Source organism: Bos grunniens, chromosome 3 (genome assembly GCF_055505025.1).
Source record: "Bos grunniens cultivar Pamir isolate PY7600 chromosome 3, Bosgru_T2T1.0, whole genome shotgun sequence".
NCBI classification, from domain to species: Eukaryota; Metazoa; Chordata; class Mammalia; order Artiodactyla; family Bovidae; genus Bos; species Bos grunniens.
The window spans coordinates 98,533,566-98,550,311 of record NC_141167.1 but is presented as its reverse complement, the minus strand read 5'-3'; the positions used below and the strand labels follow the sequence as shown (position 1 = coordinate 98,550,311).

The 16,746-nt window shown below is 38.4% G+C and overlaps 1 protein-coding gene across 50 annotated transcripts in view; it reads right to left on the bottom strand.

Annotated features, from left to right (window-relative positions):
- The window catches only part of PDE4DIP (phosphodiesterase 4D interacting protein), a 204,247-nt gene that overhangs the window by 53,221 nt on the left and 134,280 nt on the right, over positions 1 to 16,746 (bottom strand). For all 50 annotated transcript variants that reach the window (XR_015160855.1, XR_015160856.1, XR_015160858.1 and 47 more), the window contains 14 exons: positions 15,923 to 16,054; positions 15,168 to 15,287; positions 14,834 to 14,926; positions 14,486 to 14,698; positions 13,472 to 13,630; positions 12,518 to 12,631; positions 12,189 to 12,326; positions 11,301 to 11,480; positions 10,002 to 10,196; positions 6,406 to 6,573; positions 6,154 to 6,235; positions 2,689 to 2,780; positions 975 to 1,091; positions 518 to 655 (listed from right to left, as the gene is read on the bottom strand). Coding sequence is in view for 34 of the 50 variants with exons in the window: in XM_086392183.1 (XP_086248309.1) it covers positions 518 to 655; positions 975 to 1,091; positions 2,689 to 2,780; positions 6,154 to 6,235; positions 6,406 to 6,573; positions 10,002 to 10,196; positions 11,301 to 11,480; positions 12,189 to 12,326; positions 12,518 to 12,631; positions 13,472 to 13,630; positions 14,486 to 14,698; positions 14,834 to 14,926; positions 15,168 to 15,287; positions 15,923 to 16,054 (1,941 nt within the window). In the remaining 16 variants the exon portion in view is untranslated. The remainder of the gene's footprint in view (positions 1 to 517; positions 656 to 974; positions 1,092 to 2,688; positions 2,781 to 6,153; positions 6,236 to 6,405; positions 6,574 to 10,001; positions 10,197 to 11,300; positions 11,481 to 12,188; positions 12,327 to 12,517; positions 12,632 to 13,471; positions 13,631 to 14,485; positions 14,699 to 14,833; positions 14,927 to 15,167; positions 15,288 to 15,922; positions 16,055 to 16,746) is intronic.

Here is a 16,746-nt window from a genome sequence, read left to right as displayed (position 1 = left end):
TCACAAGTGCTCTTCATCCACTGAGTAAACATTAACTGGGCCCCTTCTCTGTGCCAGGTTCTAAGGACAAACTTACTATCCAGCTGGGGAAAAGACATCCATCAGTCACAGACAGGTGTCACTGTGAGCTACAGTAAAGTGCTCTAAAGAAGACGACCTGTGATAATGCATGACCGGCAACCTGTTTAAGGGAACTGGTAGCATTAAAGCCAGTTTGGAGTGAGATGAGTAGTTAGTGTCTAGAGACATGGTAACAGAGACACGGAGGAGTACAGGTAAACCGGTCTTTCGATTAATAACAAGATTGGCACTCAAGAAAGGTCAGATCTGGGGCAGCGGTTACAATGGAACCACACGTGGTAGAAAACAGCACCTGTGGCTGCTACTGGCCACGGTGGGGAACTTGGGAGCACAGATTCTCGATGAAATTCCAGCAACAGCCACCATCATAAGTAACTGACATCTTGTTCACTGCTGATTTTGCAGTAAAAATAAGGCCTGTACTCCAATAGCTTACTTGTTGTCTTCGGTTTCCGGACGTTTCCTGTCCTTGTGATTCTACTGAAGCCACTTTTTCCCGAAGAAGCAAGACTTCCTGGGTCAGGCGTTCCATAGCTGGGATGTCTTCAGGATCAACCAGCTGCATCTGCAGGTCCTAAAAGTAAAAAAAACTAGTAATAAAAATAGTAATAAAAAAAATGCTATTCAGCAGAGGAACAAATGCTCTTGAAATAATCTACTACGCATTAAGTGGGATATTAATAAGCCGTGATAGTAACAATAGCTTCTTCATGAAATCTGAGCCACTCTGATATCAGTCAGAGAGAATATGGTAACACCAAGAGGCTCAAACAAGCACCGCATCCAGAAGACAAGCACCGGCACAGGGACTCAATGAATCCAAGTGCTGTCTGAAGGTGAAGGTATTCTGAGCTGTAATCATTTCCAAGAGTCTTTCAAAAGCTTTGAACGACCTTTATGAGGTCTTCCTTAATCTGTATGGTCCTGGTCAGGGACTCCATGTCAGCAGCCTGAACCTGCAGCTCTTGCTCCTGCACAGCCACCATGGACTGGAGTGCAGAGAGTTCCATCTGTGGAGAAAGAAATCCTGAAGTCAGTGGGCAGAGCAAACAGTGGGTGTCATGGTTACATTTTGACACTGAAGCAGATGCTTTTCCATATCATATTATTATCAACCAGTAGTGCAAATAAAAACTAGAACATGAATAGTGAGCTACTGGATCAGATCCATAAACCACACCGTGTGATATCAAAGGATGTTTCATAGGAAGTTGTAATGTGGTTTTAATGATGTCCTCTACTTTTTGTTAGCACTACAAAACATACCAAATTGGTTTTTTTTTTTAATTTTTTTTTTTTTTTGGCTGTACTGCATGGCATGTGGGATCTCAGGGAAGTCCAGAAACATTAGTCTTAATTGAGTGTATGTGAGAGAAACAGGAACAACATACTGGCTAGGGTAGAACCGAAATTTTAGAAAAGGAGGGAAACTAGGGGATTTTTTTTTAAACTCGTATTTTTAAAATACCACACAATTTCACATCCTCAAAACTTGAGTCATATAACATGATTCTGTTTGTAAGGAGAGATGTGGTAATGAAAAGAAATACAATAAGATAATTTCATCACAAATATGAACACAGGTTTTATATTATAGATCTAACTATGGGAAAGAGGTGGAACAAAAACTGAGGAGCTATATAGACTGGCCAACCAGACTTAGTTTAGGGACCCATGACACTGTCTGATCTTCTACAGTAGAGGCGATGGTGACATAAAGGTTTTTTAGTTTTAGCCTGTAACCCTATATTGTGGCCCTAAAGCTTCCTCTCTCTTCATCCAAGTTGGACAAACAATTAGTTGTATAGGGAGGCAGAAGGGGAAGGGATTCTGTAAGGCTGAGAGGCCTCTTCTAAGAAAATGATGAAAACTGTCACTAGAAATAGAGCATATGGATGGGAAAAATTATCTGCTCCGGGAAAGGACTTCTGAGGAAGCATGCTGAGTCACAGAAGACCTGAGCTTAAATCACAGCTTTAGTATTTTCTAGCCACATAACAATTCCTCTCCATCTTTTAAAACAGTGTTTCAGCTTCTTCTTCTGTAAAATAAGGCCAACATTAACCTACTTTGCAGAGTTGTAAATATTAGTGCTAATTTAAATGCCCAGTGCAGTGCATAACATACAGCAAGTTCTCAATAAACATTATGGATCTTTCTTGAATGTCTCTTGTTCTATGTTTCTAAAACTAATTTCATGGATCTGTCATAATTATAAGCAGCAATTATATAGCACTTCATTTTTTTCACAAGTCTGCTATAATTATTTTATTCCAGTTAGATATGGGTAAAGAAAACTGTGTTCTTTCAGCACTTAAAAAGTTTTAAGCAATTTCTACTTTTCTCTAGAAAGAAAAAAGGCTCAACTTGCATTTGGACCCAGATATTATACTTGGAGAATTTTACTCTTTCATTTTTAAAAAAGTTTTTTTAAAAAATTTATTTACCTTTAATTGGAGGATGATTGCTTTACAATGTTGTGTTGGTTTCTATAATACATCAATGAATCAGCCATAGGTACACATATGTTCTCTCCCTCTTGAATACTTAAAACTCTTTTGAAAAAAAAATAGGAACTTAGAAATTAGACTTAACTAGAAAACTCACCCGACTTTCTCTCTCTTTTTTAGCCATGAGCTCAAGTTCCTCTTTGGCATTACTCAGTTCTTTTTCCAGCCCCGCAACTGTATCCAAGTCCCCTAAAGATGAATACATAGTGCTAGTTACAATCAGTATCAACATAATACGATCTGTGCTGCCTTGTTTCTGAGGAATTTATTCTAAGATGCAACCCAATAACAACAAAACATACATACACAGGATGTTCTTTGCAGCATTATTTGTAATAACAAAACACTGCAATCCATCTATAAGCCTATAAAAAGAAGATTGAATACATATAGTATATCCACACGATGAAGTTCTATATATAGCTGTAAAAAAGAATGAGGAATATCTTTATGAACTGATATGGAGTGATTTCTAAGATATTAAGTACAACAAGCTGTTTAGAAAAGAATACATCTATGGAGTATGTTTTATGTTAGGAAAAGGGGACGCATGCATGTTACATATACACATAGGATTAATCTGCTTACTTCTGTAAAAAGAAACACAGGAAGGATACCTCAGAAATGAAACCAGTTGCCTTCAGAGGATGAGTGAAAACAGGAGAGAAAGGACAGAGAAGTAGATGGGACTTCTGAGTACACTTTTCTCTATTTTTGAGCTTGGAACCATTTTAATGTTTTATTATCAATGGGTAAAGTTAGTTCAACAATAATGAGGAAGAAAAATCCAAAACTGAATACTAACAAAAATGAATGAAACTAAACGGCAAATAGATAAGATAATCACCCAGAATACAACTTAAAAAATTAATCCAAATAATTTTTGAATCCAATATTCAACTGTACATCCTCAGTTGGAAATATTCTAAGGATAATAAGAATTACAAAGAAATTTTAAACATTATTTAATAGATTTACTTTTGATAGTGGTATTCATATAGCCATTCTGAAACTATTTTTCTATATTATGCAAATATATAAATATAGTGATGTTATAGGTAACCAGGTTTCTCAATGTTGGGAGAAGGGAGATATAAAATAAGGGAGAGAAAGAACTTTTACTGTTAAACTGGAATTAGAGGAACCAGTATCAAAAGGTGTTACACACACACATACACATCCTTAGCTCTTTTCACTTAAAAGGGCCTAGAAGCAAAGGACATACCTGAAGTTATGAACTTATCTTATGCCCAGGTATTAGTATATAAATGCTATTACCCATTAAAAGGAACTAGAGAGCTCCTTGAAGTAATGGATAATTTCAGGGTTGAGGCAGGCAAAGAAAAAGGTAATTATATAACATCTTGTGCCAGAAAGTATGGAAGTAATCAAAAACTGATGAAGAATTATTGAAAGGACAGAGAAACAGTTTGAAGGGGCTCCAATTAGCCAAATCCCAAATAATTTGGTCATCACGTGGAAGAATGACAGAAATGGGTAATAAAATATTAAAAAAAAAAAAAAACAAGCCATTACTTCATACTGATATAAACAAACAAAAGGAACAGAAAGGATAGGGAAAGGGCACCTCTTCTTTATACAAGAAGACACATTACTAAAGAAAGAAGGAATTTTAGAAACAGAAAATCAGTCTTCTAAACTACCAAAGTAACAGTGGGTACAAGCAAGCTTGAAGATGCTAAACCACTGGGTGAATGGCTGTGGGAAACAGAACCATCAACACCTTAAGGTATTTGGGCAGATCACTTATCTCTTATTAATTACAAAGGCGAAAATGAACCTTTACAATGGAGACATCTGGTGGATACAACCTTAACCGAATGACTAAACTTAACATCACTGAACATAACACAAGTAGTAACATGGGCTCCTGAGGCATTGCACCAAGAAAGATATCACCCAAGCAGCATTCTTGCCAAAGATGTTTAACTTGAATCTAACCACGAGGAGACAATCAGAGCCAAACTGAGGGCCATTAGCTGGCCCAGAGCTTTAAAAAATGCCAGTGTCAGGGAACAGACTTGTGGCTGCCGAGCGGGGATGGCGGAGGGCTGGATTGGAAACTGGGGGCTGGCAGATGCAAACTATTATATACAGAATGGATAAACAACAAGGTCCGACTGAATGGCAAAGGGAGCTATATTCAATAACCTGTAATAAACCATAATGCAAAAGAATCTGATAAAGATATATACAACAGAATCACTTTGCTGTACACTGGGAACAAACAACACTATAAATCAACTACACTTGAAATTGAAAAAACTGCTAATGCCAAAAAAAGACAAAAAAGGCTAGAAAATGGTTCTAGATTAAAGGAGACTAAAGAACCATGATGGTAGGGAGGGAAGAAAACAACCAGCTATCAAGAGTATTACAGGGACAATGGAAATCCTGAAAATAGACTGCCCAGTAGATGCTAGGACTATGTTAAAGCTACATTGACTGAACTTGGTAATTGTAGTTACCCAGGAGATTGCTCTTGTTTAATGAAGTATTTAGGGATGAAGTGTCATGATCTCTGCAATTTTTAAATGGTTCAGAAAAAACATTACATCTGTGTGTACACGCACATACATGCAAGAAATGATGCAAAAGTGGCAAAATGTTAACAGTTGGTGAATCTTAATAAAAATGTACATGGGTATTCACTGTACTATTTTTCCCACTTTTATATAGGTTTGAAATTTACAAAATAAATTGGGGAAAGATGCTTTTTTAAAAAGGCAAATAGGGAGTAAATTAAACAAATCCAGCATCTTTACCCTTCGACTAGAATAAAGTTTCCCACTAAAAAATGATTACCTGCACAGCTTACCTATGAATTCCACAATGCCCTATACTATAAAACAGACACAAAGTTTTTACATTCTGAAAATCATTTAAAAAACTGTAAGTTAATTCTTCAAGTCCACAACACTTCTATCAGCGCTATAATCACCAAGTCACTAATCATGGTGAGCCCCTGTTTCTGTAACACTTCTCCAGATCCTGATATTTTGGTCTCTGAGACTAATCTAAGGCATTCGTTTTGAGTTTTGCTCACACCTCACATATAATTCAGTTACTTTTATGGAGTTCAAGGCCTACAACCACCTCTTGGATGGGGCAGAGCTTGGCAAATGACTCAATGTACACTGCCTACTCTTCCCAATACTGTAATGTAGCTTATGTCTAGATGTAGTAAGTAGCCTCAGCTTGCTTCAAAGATACTCAGGAGAAGGTATCAGCCCCATGGTCCTGCCGTGTAGGTTTGAAAACACTGCCTCCTGCATTCTTGAGTCCCTGCAAAGCTATCTGAAAAGGAAAATTAGGATGCAGCTTCTTTGGGCCAAATTGTATAGCCAGAACAATAGCTTTAATTCAATGTAAGGTAAAGTCAGTTCTCCCAAGAATAGATATATCTTCAGTCTTTCAGTGGAATCCAAGCTTATTTTTTCCATTAAGGTAGGAAAGGAAAGAGTCTTGGCCAAATCTGTTAACAGAGTGTTACAAGAAGGAAAGACGGAGATTCCTTAATGAAATCAAATTTGATACTTACCTAACGAGGACCTGGGTACGCTAGCATCCCCTTTGGCAGTCAATGAAGTGCTATCATCTCTGGAGGGTATATGCACTGAACCCTAAAAATTGGAAGAGTTGGGGGATTTAGGAAGATACAGGAATCATGATCACAATGACAGGACTTGGAACATCCTCACACAACTTGGAATTAAAATTATCATACTTATGCCTCAGATATAAAAAGAAAATGCAGCTGGCATAAACATCTATACAAGTCTATAGTTCTTACTTGATCAGTTTGCTCTCCGAGATGGGGGCTGATGGAGGTAACTTCAGCTGGTCGGTTAGAGAGGGGTGCTTGGGACATGATGAAATCTTTCCCTCCTAAATATTGGCGCAGGGCCTGTAATTCTGAATTTCTTTCCATTAGAGCTTGTACCATCTTTTCTGCAGCAGCCTAGTAAGGAAATCACAAGCAACATGAGACAGAGACTCTACTAAAACAAAATTTGTGTTCTGATGTCATTTGTTAAAAGCCAACCATTTAAAAAAAAGTTAGTGGGGCTCTAAGAAATGGTTTCCTTGCTTTCATTTTACAGGAAAAAACAGTCAAGGAGTGGAAAGAAAGTCTGTCATAGACAGAATACTGGAAAAACAGAACACAACATGTCTATCATAGATAAACTCATCTGAAATTGGTTCTGCTAGAAATGCCAGGCTAATAACATATTGAACTGGGTAACTGATATCTTTCTTTACTTGGGGATACATGTGCCTTTGGCATGGATGGTCTTGCTCAAACATTTGTCATTTGCATGGTTTGCTCCCTTAAAATGTCTAGGAGAGTGTCAGTCACTCAGTTGTGTCTGACTCTTTGTGACCCCATGAACTGTAGCCTGTCAAGCTCTTCTGTTCATGGAATTCTCCAGGAAAGAATACTGGAATGGGTTGCCATTTCCTTCTTCAAGGTCTTTGCCAAATTTCAACTTTTCAGATTGGCCTTTTCTGCATTTCCTATCTAAATGCAGCAAGCTCATCTACTCCCAATTTCTGCTGACCTGCTACATTTTTTTTTACATTGCACTTACCAGTAATCAATATATCTATTATTGTCTCTCTCTCCCCCAACACCTGCAACTGGATGAAAGTTTTCTAAGAGCAAGCACTGTGATGTTTTATTCAGTGCTGAATCCCAAGCTCCCAGAACAGAGTCTGGCCCATAGAAGGCACTCAATACATAGGCACTCAAGACCTAGATATTGAATGAATCACACAGGAACATTTTATCAGACCACATGACCAGGAGAATCTGGACCTCAAAATCACACCAGTTTATTTCATTTCTAATCCCATAGTTTACTAAGACACATGATGGCACAATAAGGAAAAAATTGATAAAGAACCTGCCCGCCAATGCAGGAGACATAAGAGACATGGGTTCAATCTCTGGGTTGGGAAGATGCCCTGGAGGAGGGCATGGCAACCCACTCCGGTGTTCCAGCCTGGAGAATCCATATGGACAGAGGAGCCTGGTGGGCTATAGTCAACAGGGTCACAAAGAGTCAGACACAACTGAAGCAACTTAGCATGCACACCACATAGAAAGTCTGCATTTAATCAGAAAATCCAGAAATAATAAACTAAGACTAAAATTACTAAGAATGTAAGATGATGGATATGTCAGATATAGCATCAACTATCTCTGGGGAGAATTACTACTGTTTTAAATAAGAATCTGAGCCCTCGCCATAACTTCTAAGAGAAATGAAAGAATAACCTTCTAGCTTTAACATGGAAAATTCAGACTCTTTAGGGATTTGGACATAACCATCTTAGATGTAACAGTACGTTATTAATTTGCCTTAATAAAAATCTGTTAGACTATGGGAAGAAACAAAGTAAATAATACACAAGATATCTTGTGTCATACATATGATCTAACTGGCTTGACTCTTTCTAGTAATGCTGCTTTTAGCACCACTCCCCCAAATGTGGTTCTTGGACCAGCAGCATCACCATCATCTGGAAGCTTGTAAGAAATGCAGATTTTTGAGGCCATGTTTTTTAAAAGCTATTTGAGGGATTGTTCTGCATATAAAATTCAAGAACCACATCTAGAAGAATACAATCACTACTCTTCCTTGAGCTGAAGATCTTTTGTAATTTCAGGCATCTCTTAGATTCCATTATTTTACTACAAACGCATACACAACATATATGTATATATTAAGTGTAATAAGACTAATTCTTTCACATGACAAAAGGGTGAAAAAGAAAACTCAAAGACTCATTAGTCTCCTGCTAAATTTTTAAATAATTTACAATGATTTTGTTAGGTCATTCTAAAAGCAGTTTCTGCAGCACAAAGCAGCATGTTTCTAACAAAATGTGTATTTACTTCAGTGGGCCTAAGAATTGGATGAGTGGAATATAACCATCCCATACTAAAAGGAAGCATTAGAGACTATTACAGTCAAATAACATAGGCAATGGTAAGAATCTATTTCCCTCTGAAAACTGACTAGGGGGAATTCTGAGTGACAGGTCCCTGAAATGTAGCACAAGCCAACTATATCAGACTCTAGCCTTTAGGAGAAAGATATATGGAAATGAGGATTAAATTAAGAATTTGCTTTTGAAATATCTGTGGTACATATATACAATGGAGTATTACTCAGCCATTAAAAAGAATACATTTGAATCAGTTCTAATGAGGTGGATGAAACTGGAGCCTATTATACAGAGTGAAGTAAGCCAGAAAGAAAAACACCAATACAGTATACTAATGCATATATATGGAATTTAGAAAGATAGTAACGATAACCCTATATGCGAGACAGCAAAAGAGACACAGATGTATAGAACAGTCTTTTGGACTCTGTGAGAGAGGGAGAGGGTGGGATGATTTGGGAGAATGGCATTGAAACATGTATAATATCATATAAGAAACGAATCACCAGTCCAGGTTCAATGCAGGATACAGGATGCTTGGGGCTGGTGCACTGGGATGACCCAGAGGGATGGTACGGCGAGGGAGGTGGGAGGAGGGTTCAGGATGGGGAACACGTGTATACCTGTGGCAGATTCATGTTGATGTATGGCAAAACCAATACAATATTGTAATTAGCCTCCAATTAAAACAAATAAATTTGTATTAAAAAAAGAAATATTTGTGCATTGTTATTTTGAAATTACTATATCCCATATTACTATGAGATTGTTTATTCTCATCATGGCTTTGAAAAAAATCTTTTCTTCCCTCTTAAGATAACTCAGACTTTACATGAATTAAGAGAAAATGTACAAAGAATAAGCTTCCCCATATCTTGGGTAGAAACAAAATATCACTCAAGTCTTGATAATTTAGAATTGAAATCAAAACACTCCAGAACCCCATATTTCTTATGGTCAAAATGATCAGAACATTAAGGAAAGGAAAATGTTATCAATACATAATGAACTTAATGAGTGGGAATATGTATTATTTAGGCACCCTCCAAAAGCAAAGTGTTCTAGAAATAGTTCATATGGGCATCCCTGGTGGCTCAGCTGGTAAAAAATCTGCCTGCAATGCGAGAGACATGGTTTTGATCCCTGAGTTGGGAAGATCCCCTGAAAAAGGGAATGGCTACCCACTCCATTATTCTGGCTGAAGAACTCCAAGGACTGTATGGCCATGGGTCACAGAGTTGGATACGACTGAGTGACTTTCACTTGATGATTCATGTAAAACTATAGTCTAGTCAATAGGCTGAAGGAAAAAAAGCTAATAGAATGGACTTAAGACAACATAAATTTTACAAGTTACAAGGGTCTGATGCTTTCTGTAGTGTGGACTATAAATGTACAGGGCGATGCTCTCCCAGCCTGTGCATTAGTCCTTACGTGGCTCTCCTGCTCTCTGGTGCTCATGGACTGAAGCAGGCCCTGAATCTCCATTTCATATTCCACCGCTTGCTTGTTCCGATCACTCAGAAGGTCCTGCAGCATCCTTTCCTTCCGCTGTAGACGCTGGCACAGCTCCTCAACTATCTCAGTCTGCCCTGGTCCAAGTTTGCAGAGCAATGTTGCGGTAAGATCCTAATACAGGAGAGAGAGTATAAGTTCTGGAGGAAAGAATTCCCTCTAATACACATCAAAGGGCTTAAAAGAATCTTTCATAGAAGAGACAGCAAGTATGATGTTTTACTCATTTTTGTTGCCCCAGATCTAGCACAGGCCTTGCACATAAAAGACTGTCAGTACACAGTGAATGAACACTAATAATACAGAAAAAAAAAACTTAGAATGACAACTTACATGTTGTTTTCTAAAATAAGTCCTTTCCTTATATGCTCAGGGCACATAATATTGGGGATAAAGGGGCACTCAATTCATTTATTTTCTCCCCAGTTTAACTTTATAGGGGAACACACAATGATAAACTGCAAAAAACAACAAGCACTGTTTTTATAAGCATGGTGATGTAGCTCCTAGGTCTACACTAGGAGGTAATACATGGTGGTTAAAACTGCGGAGCCACACCATCTGGGTTGCACACTGGTTATACCACTTATTAGCTATGTCACTTTGGATAAGTTAATTCACCTCAGAAGTCTGTTCCCTTGACTGTAAAAGAGGAATAACAGTATGTACCTCATAGGTTTGCAAGGATTCAGTGAATTAGTATCCATCTTAAACGGGGCTTCCCTGGTGGCTCAGTGGTAAAGAATCTGCCTGCAGTGCAGGAGATCAGGGTTTGATCCCCGGGTGGGAAAGATCCCCTGCAGGAGGGCATGGCAACCCACTCTAGTATTCTTGCCTGGAGAATCCCATGGACAGAGGAGCCTGGTGGGCTACAGTCCATAAGGTTGCACAGTCAGACATGAGTGAGGCGACTAAGCAGTAGCAGTAAGCTCTTAAAACAGCGCCTGACGCAGCATATGCACCATAACAAAGGTTAGTTACCATACTGTGGGTATATTTTTTAGATCTCATTCTCACATAACTTCTTTGAGAAAGATAATTGTTCCCTTGAGTTTATAGGCGTAGGGGAAAAATTCCCGTGAAAGCCAATGACCTGCTCAGGCACAGGATGGAATTAAACACTTGGGTCACCAGTCTCTCAGACCTCAAGAGTCCTAATCCAAGACTGAGATTATGTCATCACTAAACCGACAGCCCATAAGTTAACTAAATCCTTGCCTCCACTTCTTTGTTCCTGTCATGCAGAGATGTCTGTAGCTGCTGAATGATGCTTTCTTGCTCCTTCTGCCAACGGCTAAATTTGGTTTCCATTTCTTCTTTCAGCCACTGGAGGTTCTGACAGGTGGCAGACAACTGTTCCACTTCCAGGCCTTTGGACCTCAGGAGACTCTCCATACTCTACAGTCACAGAGACAGCAGTTGCTAAGTCAAAGAGCCACCCCACACTCCTCAGCATGAACAGGAGACCTGACTCACCTTTACATTATCTCCTCCATTATCTTATCTATTTATTTTGCAAAAGGAAAAACTGTGTATCTAATCTAACAATGCCATATTAGTCTATTTTTTGTTATTAGAAACTCTTATCTAGTTTGTAGAGAGATAGATATAATGTATGTCCTAAATAAAGTATTTTGGAGGAAGTGAAGAACTTCTTTAAGAAGTTCCAGATGGTTAGATATTAAAGATCTAAAAGAAATATACAAAAATAGCCCAGAGTAAATATTAATAAGAGAAACAAGGACTCTTGACTGTGGTTATACACAGACATGTACATAATATTAATGAGAAAAATACAATATAACAGTTGTATCTGAGCAATGGTTCTATAAAAGCATATAAACACTGGCAGGGATTAGAAATAAATTAGAGCTATGAATCCATATTCACTGCCCTGTCCTACAAAGTTCATACTAGAAGTGCTAAAACTTCTCACTCCATAGTCTATGATAACAGAACTAATGACTGCTATTTTTGTTTGGTTTTGTATTTTTTAATATATAAAACACATATCCTGATTTTCAGCAAATGATGGAAGGGGTGATGCTTCAGGCTTGGAATCCAAGTGGGAGAGGGATGCTGAGTCATGACGGCGTTTGCTCTAACCTGCATGGTAGCTTCATTGGCGGAGAGGATACCGCGCAGCCTCTCTAAGTCGTGATCTCGCTCTCTCATGGCAAGGTGAAGCTGACGCAGTTCTTTTTCCTTTTCTTCTAGGCTGGAGAACTTTTCATCTATAGCCCGCTGCAAGCAAAATAAGCATCCCAAAGCTCCGTAAGAGCCACTATTCTGATTACGCTTATTCAATAAGATTCCAAATATAAAAGAATAGAAAATCAACTCCAAAAAGCAGCAAATTCAGTTAACACACATTTCTATAGTCCCTCTGGGGACAGAATAACCCATAGCATCATGAGCAGAATTATGGTACATACCTCTAGGGCAACATCTCTATCTTGTATTCTTTGCCTAAGTTTCTCAAGCAACATTTCATTTGCTTCAAGGGTTTTGTCTGAGTTATTTCGGTACTGCAGGAGCTCCCGAAATTCCTATCAGGACCAAGAAATAATTCCCTTTATTCATTTTACTTAGTATTAACTGAATTCCTACACTGTGTCAAGCAATCTGTTAGTGTTTCAGGATAAAAAACACAATGTGATCACTCTCAAGGGGAACACAGTTTAGCAGAGATAGCAGACACACAAAGCGCTAACAATTCTGCATCATATATATGTGAGTATACAGAAACACGTCTCCTGGGGGAACACAGGACGCACTGTCTAACTCTGCCTGAAGGTGTCACTAAAGTTCGCAGGAAGGAGGTTACATTGCTCTTAAAGCAAGCACTAGGAGTTTCCCAAGAGGCTGTGTGAGGTATTTCTGTCAGAGAAAAAATGTAGGTATAATATATGTATGCGTATTATGAAAAAAATCATATGGTCAGTGAAGTATAAGGTATTCAATGTGACTAAATCTTAGAGTAGGTGGTAGAACTGACCACTCTCTCCCTTAGTTTTCCATTTTTTCCCTATAACTTACATTTTATCACCTAAATAGCTGGATATATAGAGGTCTTCAGCGGGAGCAGAAGACATATCTTCTCTTCATCTTCCTCTTCCTGGCCTGGTATCTGACTCACAGAGATGCTTAATAACTATTGGCTAAATATTTACCGCTGAAGTCTTTCCGGTCTTTGTTCTTACTTCCTACACTTGCTGGTTATCATCTTGGTTCACAGATTGTACTTTCTATTTCTTTTGAATCCTCCTGGTTCCCACATCTCAATGATCTACATGTAGGAGGTACTCAACACAAGTGGACAGATGATATGAACATAAATGCCCGTGTCCTGTGAACCCAGTTTTAGCTGAGTCATTCTGTGGACTCACCTGAAGCAGCTGCTCTTTGTGACTCAGACTGTAGTGGAGGTGCTGAATGTGCTGCTCTTGGGTGCGAATCTCATTATATTTTTCAGCCTCCAGGGTATGAAGCTGTTGGCTCTTACTCTGAAGTTCTCCTTGTAGCTGCTGTAGGGCTTTTTGCAATTCCTGAATTAAACAGATTCCCTTTTTCAAACAATCTAAAATTTTCACATGGTCATTAGATACGGAGGCCTTAAAACTTTCAAGGCATAGAGACCAAAAAAATAAAGTAGCAAAAAGTGCCATTCTTAAAATTACGAAAGAAATACTACAAGGGTCAAATAGGATGAGGGAAACTATGGGAACTGTGGATGGGAGTATTAATACTCTGATTCAATACTTACTTTTTGGCTTAAAAGTGATATATCTATATAAGCACTAAGTGGGATTTGGTTCCAGTGTAAACATGGATCCTTTATCAATAAGCTCAAGGATACACGATTACTACCCATGCTTTTAAATCTTAAAGAAGAACTGGGAGCATTTTTTCCAAGCTAACAAGAAACTATTTAAGAATTATGTGTTTTAATTTTTTAAAAAAGCACACATGGCTAACTATGCAGGCCATTCCTCTCACTCAGTTGGTCTTCCTGCTTTTCTGTCTCACTGACTTTTACCCACCCTTCAAGAATAATCTTAGACAATATGCTCCTTTGTGAAGCTTTCTCTGGCTCCCTCAGCTCTCCCTATATATTCCTATAGGATCCTTATGCCTCCTCTATAATATTTGCCACACTGAAATACTGTTTACAAGACTGTCTCTCATACTATATTACAAGTATCTTAGGAGGAAAGTGCCTGTGATACTCACTCTTGTATTTCCACAACACAGCCCAATACCTGGCATACAGAATAAGGGTTAGCAAATGTTGAACTGAATTACTTAGATTAAGTAAGTTCAACACAAGCTATCCCTATAAAAAGTTATGACCAGGGCAAAGTTCACCTTTACACACTGCCACACAACGATTAATGATTTACTTGGTTATGTTTCCAAGAAGCCTCTTTCTGCTGTTCTCTCTCCTGTGCTGCAGCCTCTACAAACCGCACACATCGTCTAGCATCAGCCAGCTGCCTTTCTTTTTGGCGTACTGCCCTCTGGAGCTTCTGTATTTCAAGCTGGCTGCAGAATAAAGCACTTTGAAGATCAAGCAGAGCCACCTGTTGCTGAGCTGGGGAAGTACCCTCTGAGTTCTGAAGAGAGAGAGAAAAGCATCGTCACAAGAAGGCCCGGCACTGAGCAGCCAAGAAGACCACCGAGACCAAGACCGTGGCTGAGAGTGGCACATCCTCAAGTGATGCCTCCTGCCCTGGGTGATCCTCACATACATGAAGCTGTTTAAGCTGACTCTGGTGCAGCATTTCTCGAAGCTTAGCCATTGTGTCGTTTTGACCTTCAATCACCTGGTACAACTCCTCGGTCTGCAAACGAGAGAGGGGGTACCAAACATATTAGCAAACTAAGTATAAACTCCATTATCTTATTATCTCACCGATACAGATTTTAGTAGCAGGACTATTCCAAAATACCAATCTAGATGACACGACAATTCCTCTAAGATCTGTTAGGCTGAAAATATCCATTTCTACAAATTATAGGATACTTGTCTACTTTGATGGGAAAAACATTTCCTCATAGGTCCATGATTGCCAAACATTTTACCTCACTTTCCCTGCTTTTCAGAGTTTCCTTGAGGTTTTGAATTGTATCATCTTGCTTCTGAGATGACTCCTGAGCAGACTTCAGTTCATAGCTCATTTCATTCAGTTTTTCTTGAAGCATCTGAATTCAGTAAAGAAAAACAGTTCGGTAGGTCAATGATTTCTTTTACTCTCAAATGCGACCATGAAATCTGTCCTCAAATCTAGGTTTAAAGGATTTCTTTAGGGGATGTTACGTTGCTATTTTCCCCCACACAGTGTAACCATTAAAGTCTTAAGTCAATCAGCAAAGTAGCAGGAGACATGAAATACTTCCTTCAATACTCAATTGCTTCAACTCTCATGAGCTGTGCTTTCTGTATGACAGCAGCCATACTGGGGGTACTTGTCCACATGAGTCACTGTGGAGCCTTTATACAAAGACCAAGGAGCTTTTGCTGTCTACTACATGACAGGACACAAGGGTAGAACAAGCAAGGAGTGCTGCGTCCCAAACTGTGGGAATCTTCTTCTAAGCAGATGTTAAAGCCCATGGGCTGTATAAAGGTCAAACGTTAAATCAAAAGCATAAACTTCTTGTCTCAGTACCTTATACAGTTAAAAACCATAGTCAAGTTTTAATTTCAGACCTAAAAGACAGCAGAAATTCTGATCTGTGCAGAACAGACTAAAACACTTGAGACCGGAAGGAAAGAGCTACACTTCTAAGGACATAAAGAAACCCTGTGATCCCCAAGGGCATGGTTTTGATCATACCTTGTTGGTGGTCTCTGTTTGCTGGATTTTTTCCTGGAGTTCTGCCAGATGGGAATCAGATACAGACTGCTGAGTTGTACCGGTCTCATTTGAATTCAACTTCTGTTGTTTGAGTAAGTCTTCAGTCATGGGCTAGGAAGAAGCACAAGACAAGTTAAGTGTATCCGACAATAAATTTTATCTTCAAATGTTTTTGGCCTCTTTTGCCAGAGACTTAGAAAATTACAGCTGCTGAATGGATCATCAGTATGAATTGATGAAGACAAGGAAAAGTTCTGTTCCTTATTAAGACTTATCAAGTCACTTACTCCCAAGCTACCATTCATACCTTTCTGTACGAACCTATACAAACACTACTCAAAGCAAGTAATTCAGAAATTAAAAAGGGAGGATTTTAAAAAACACTCATGATGGCCAAATATTTGCTATATTCTATTTTCAATCAGGGAATTCAAAATATCAAATTTCTACCATTCCTAGGGGAGAAAACGTTATAATTCAACTACCCTCCTTATAGTATGCCTATTTCACATTATTAGAAAAATGAGTAGATTTCAAATATGAAGCATACATTAGATAATAGTATTTAATCAATACTAAATTTCCTAACTTTGGTAACTGAATTGTTGTTATGCTATCTTTAGGAATTACATGCTTATTGAGCATAAAGATATATCTGCAATTAATTCTCAAATAATTCAGAAATAAAAAATGTGTCTACAGATAGTTGGAGTGATAAAGCAATTGTAGCAACATATTAGCAACTGGTAAATCTGAGTAAATCTTAGCAACTGGTGAACTTGGAAGTTCTTTGTACTTCTCTT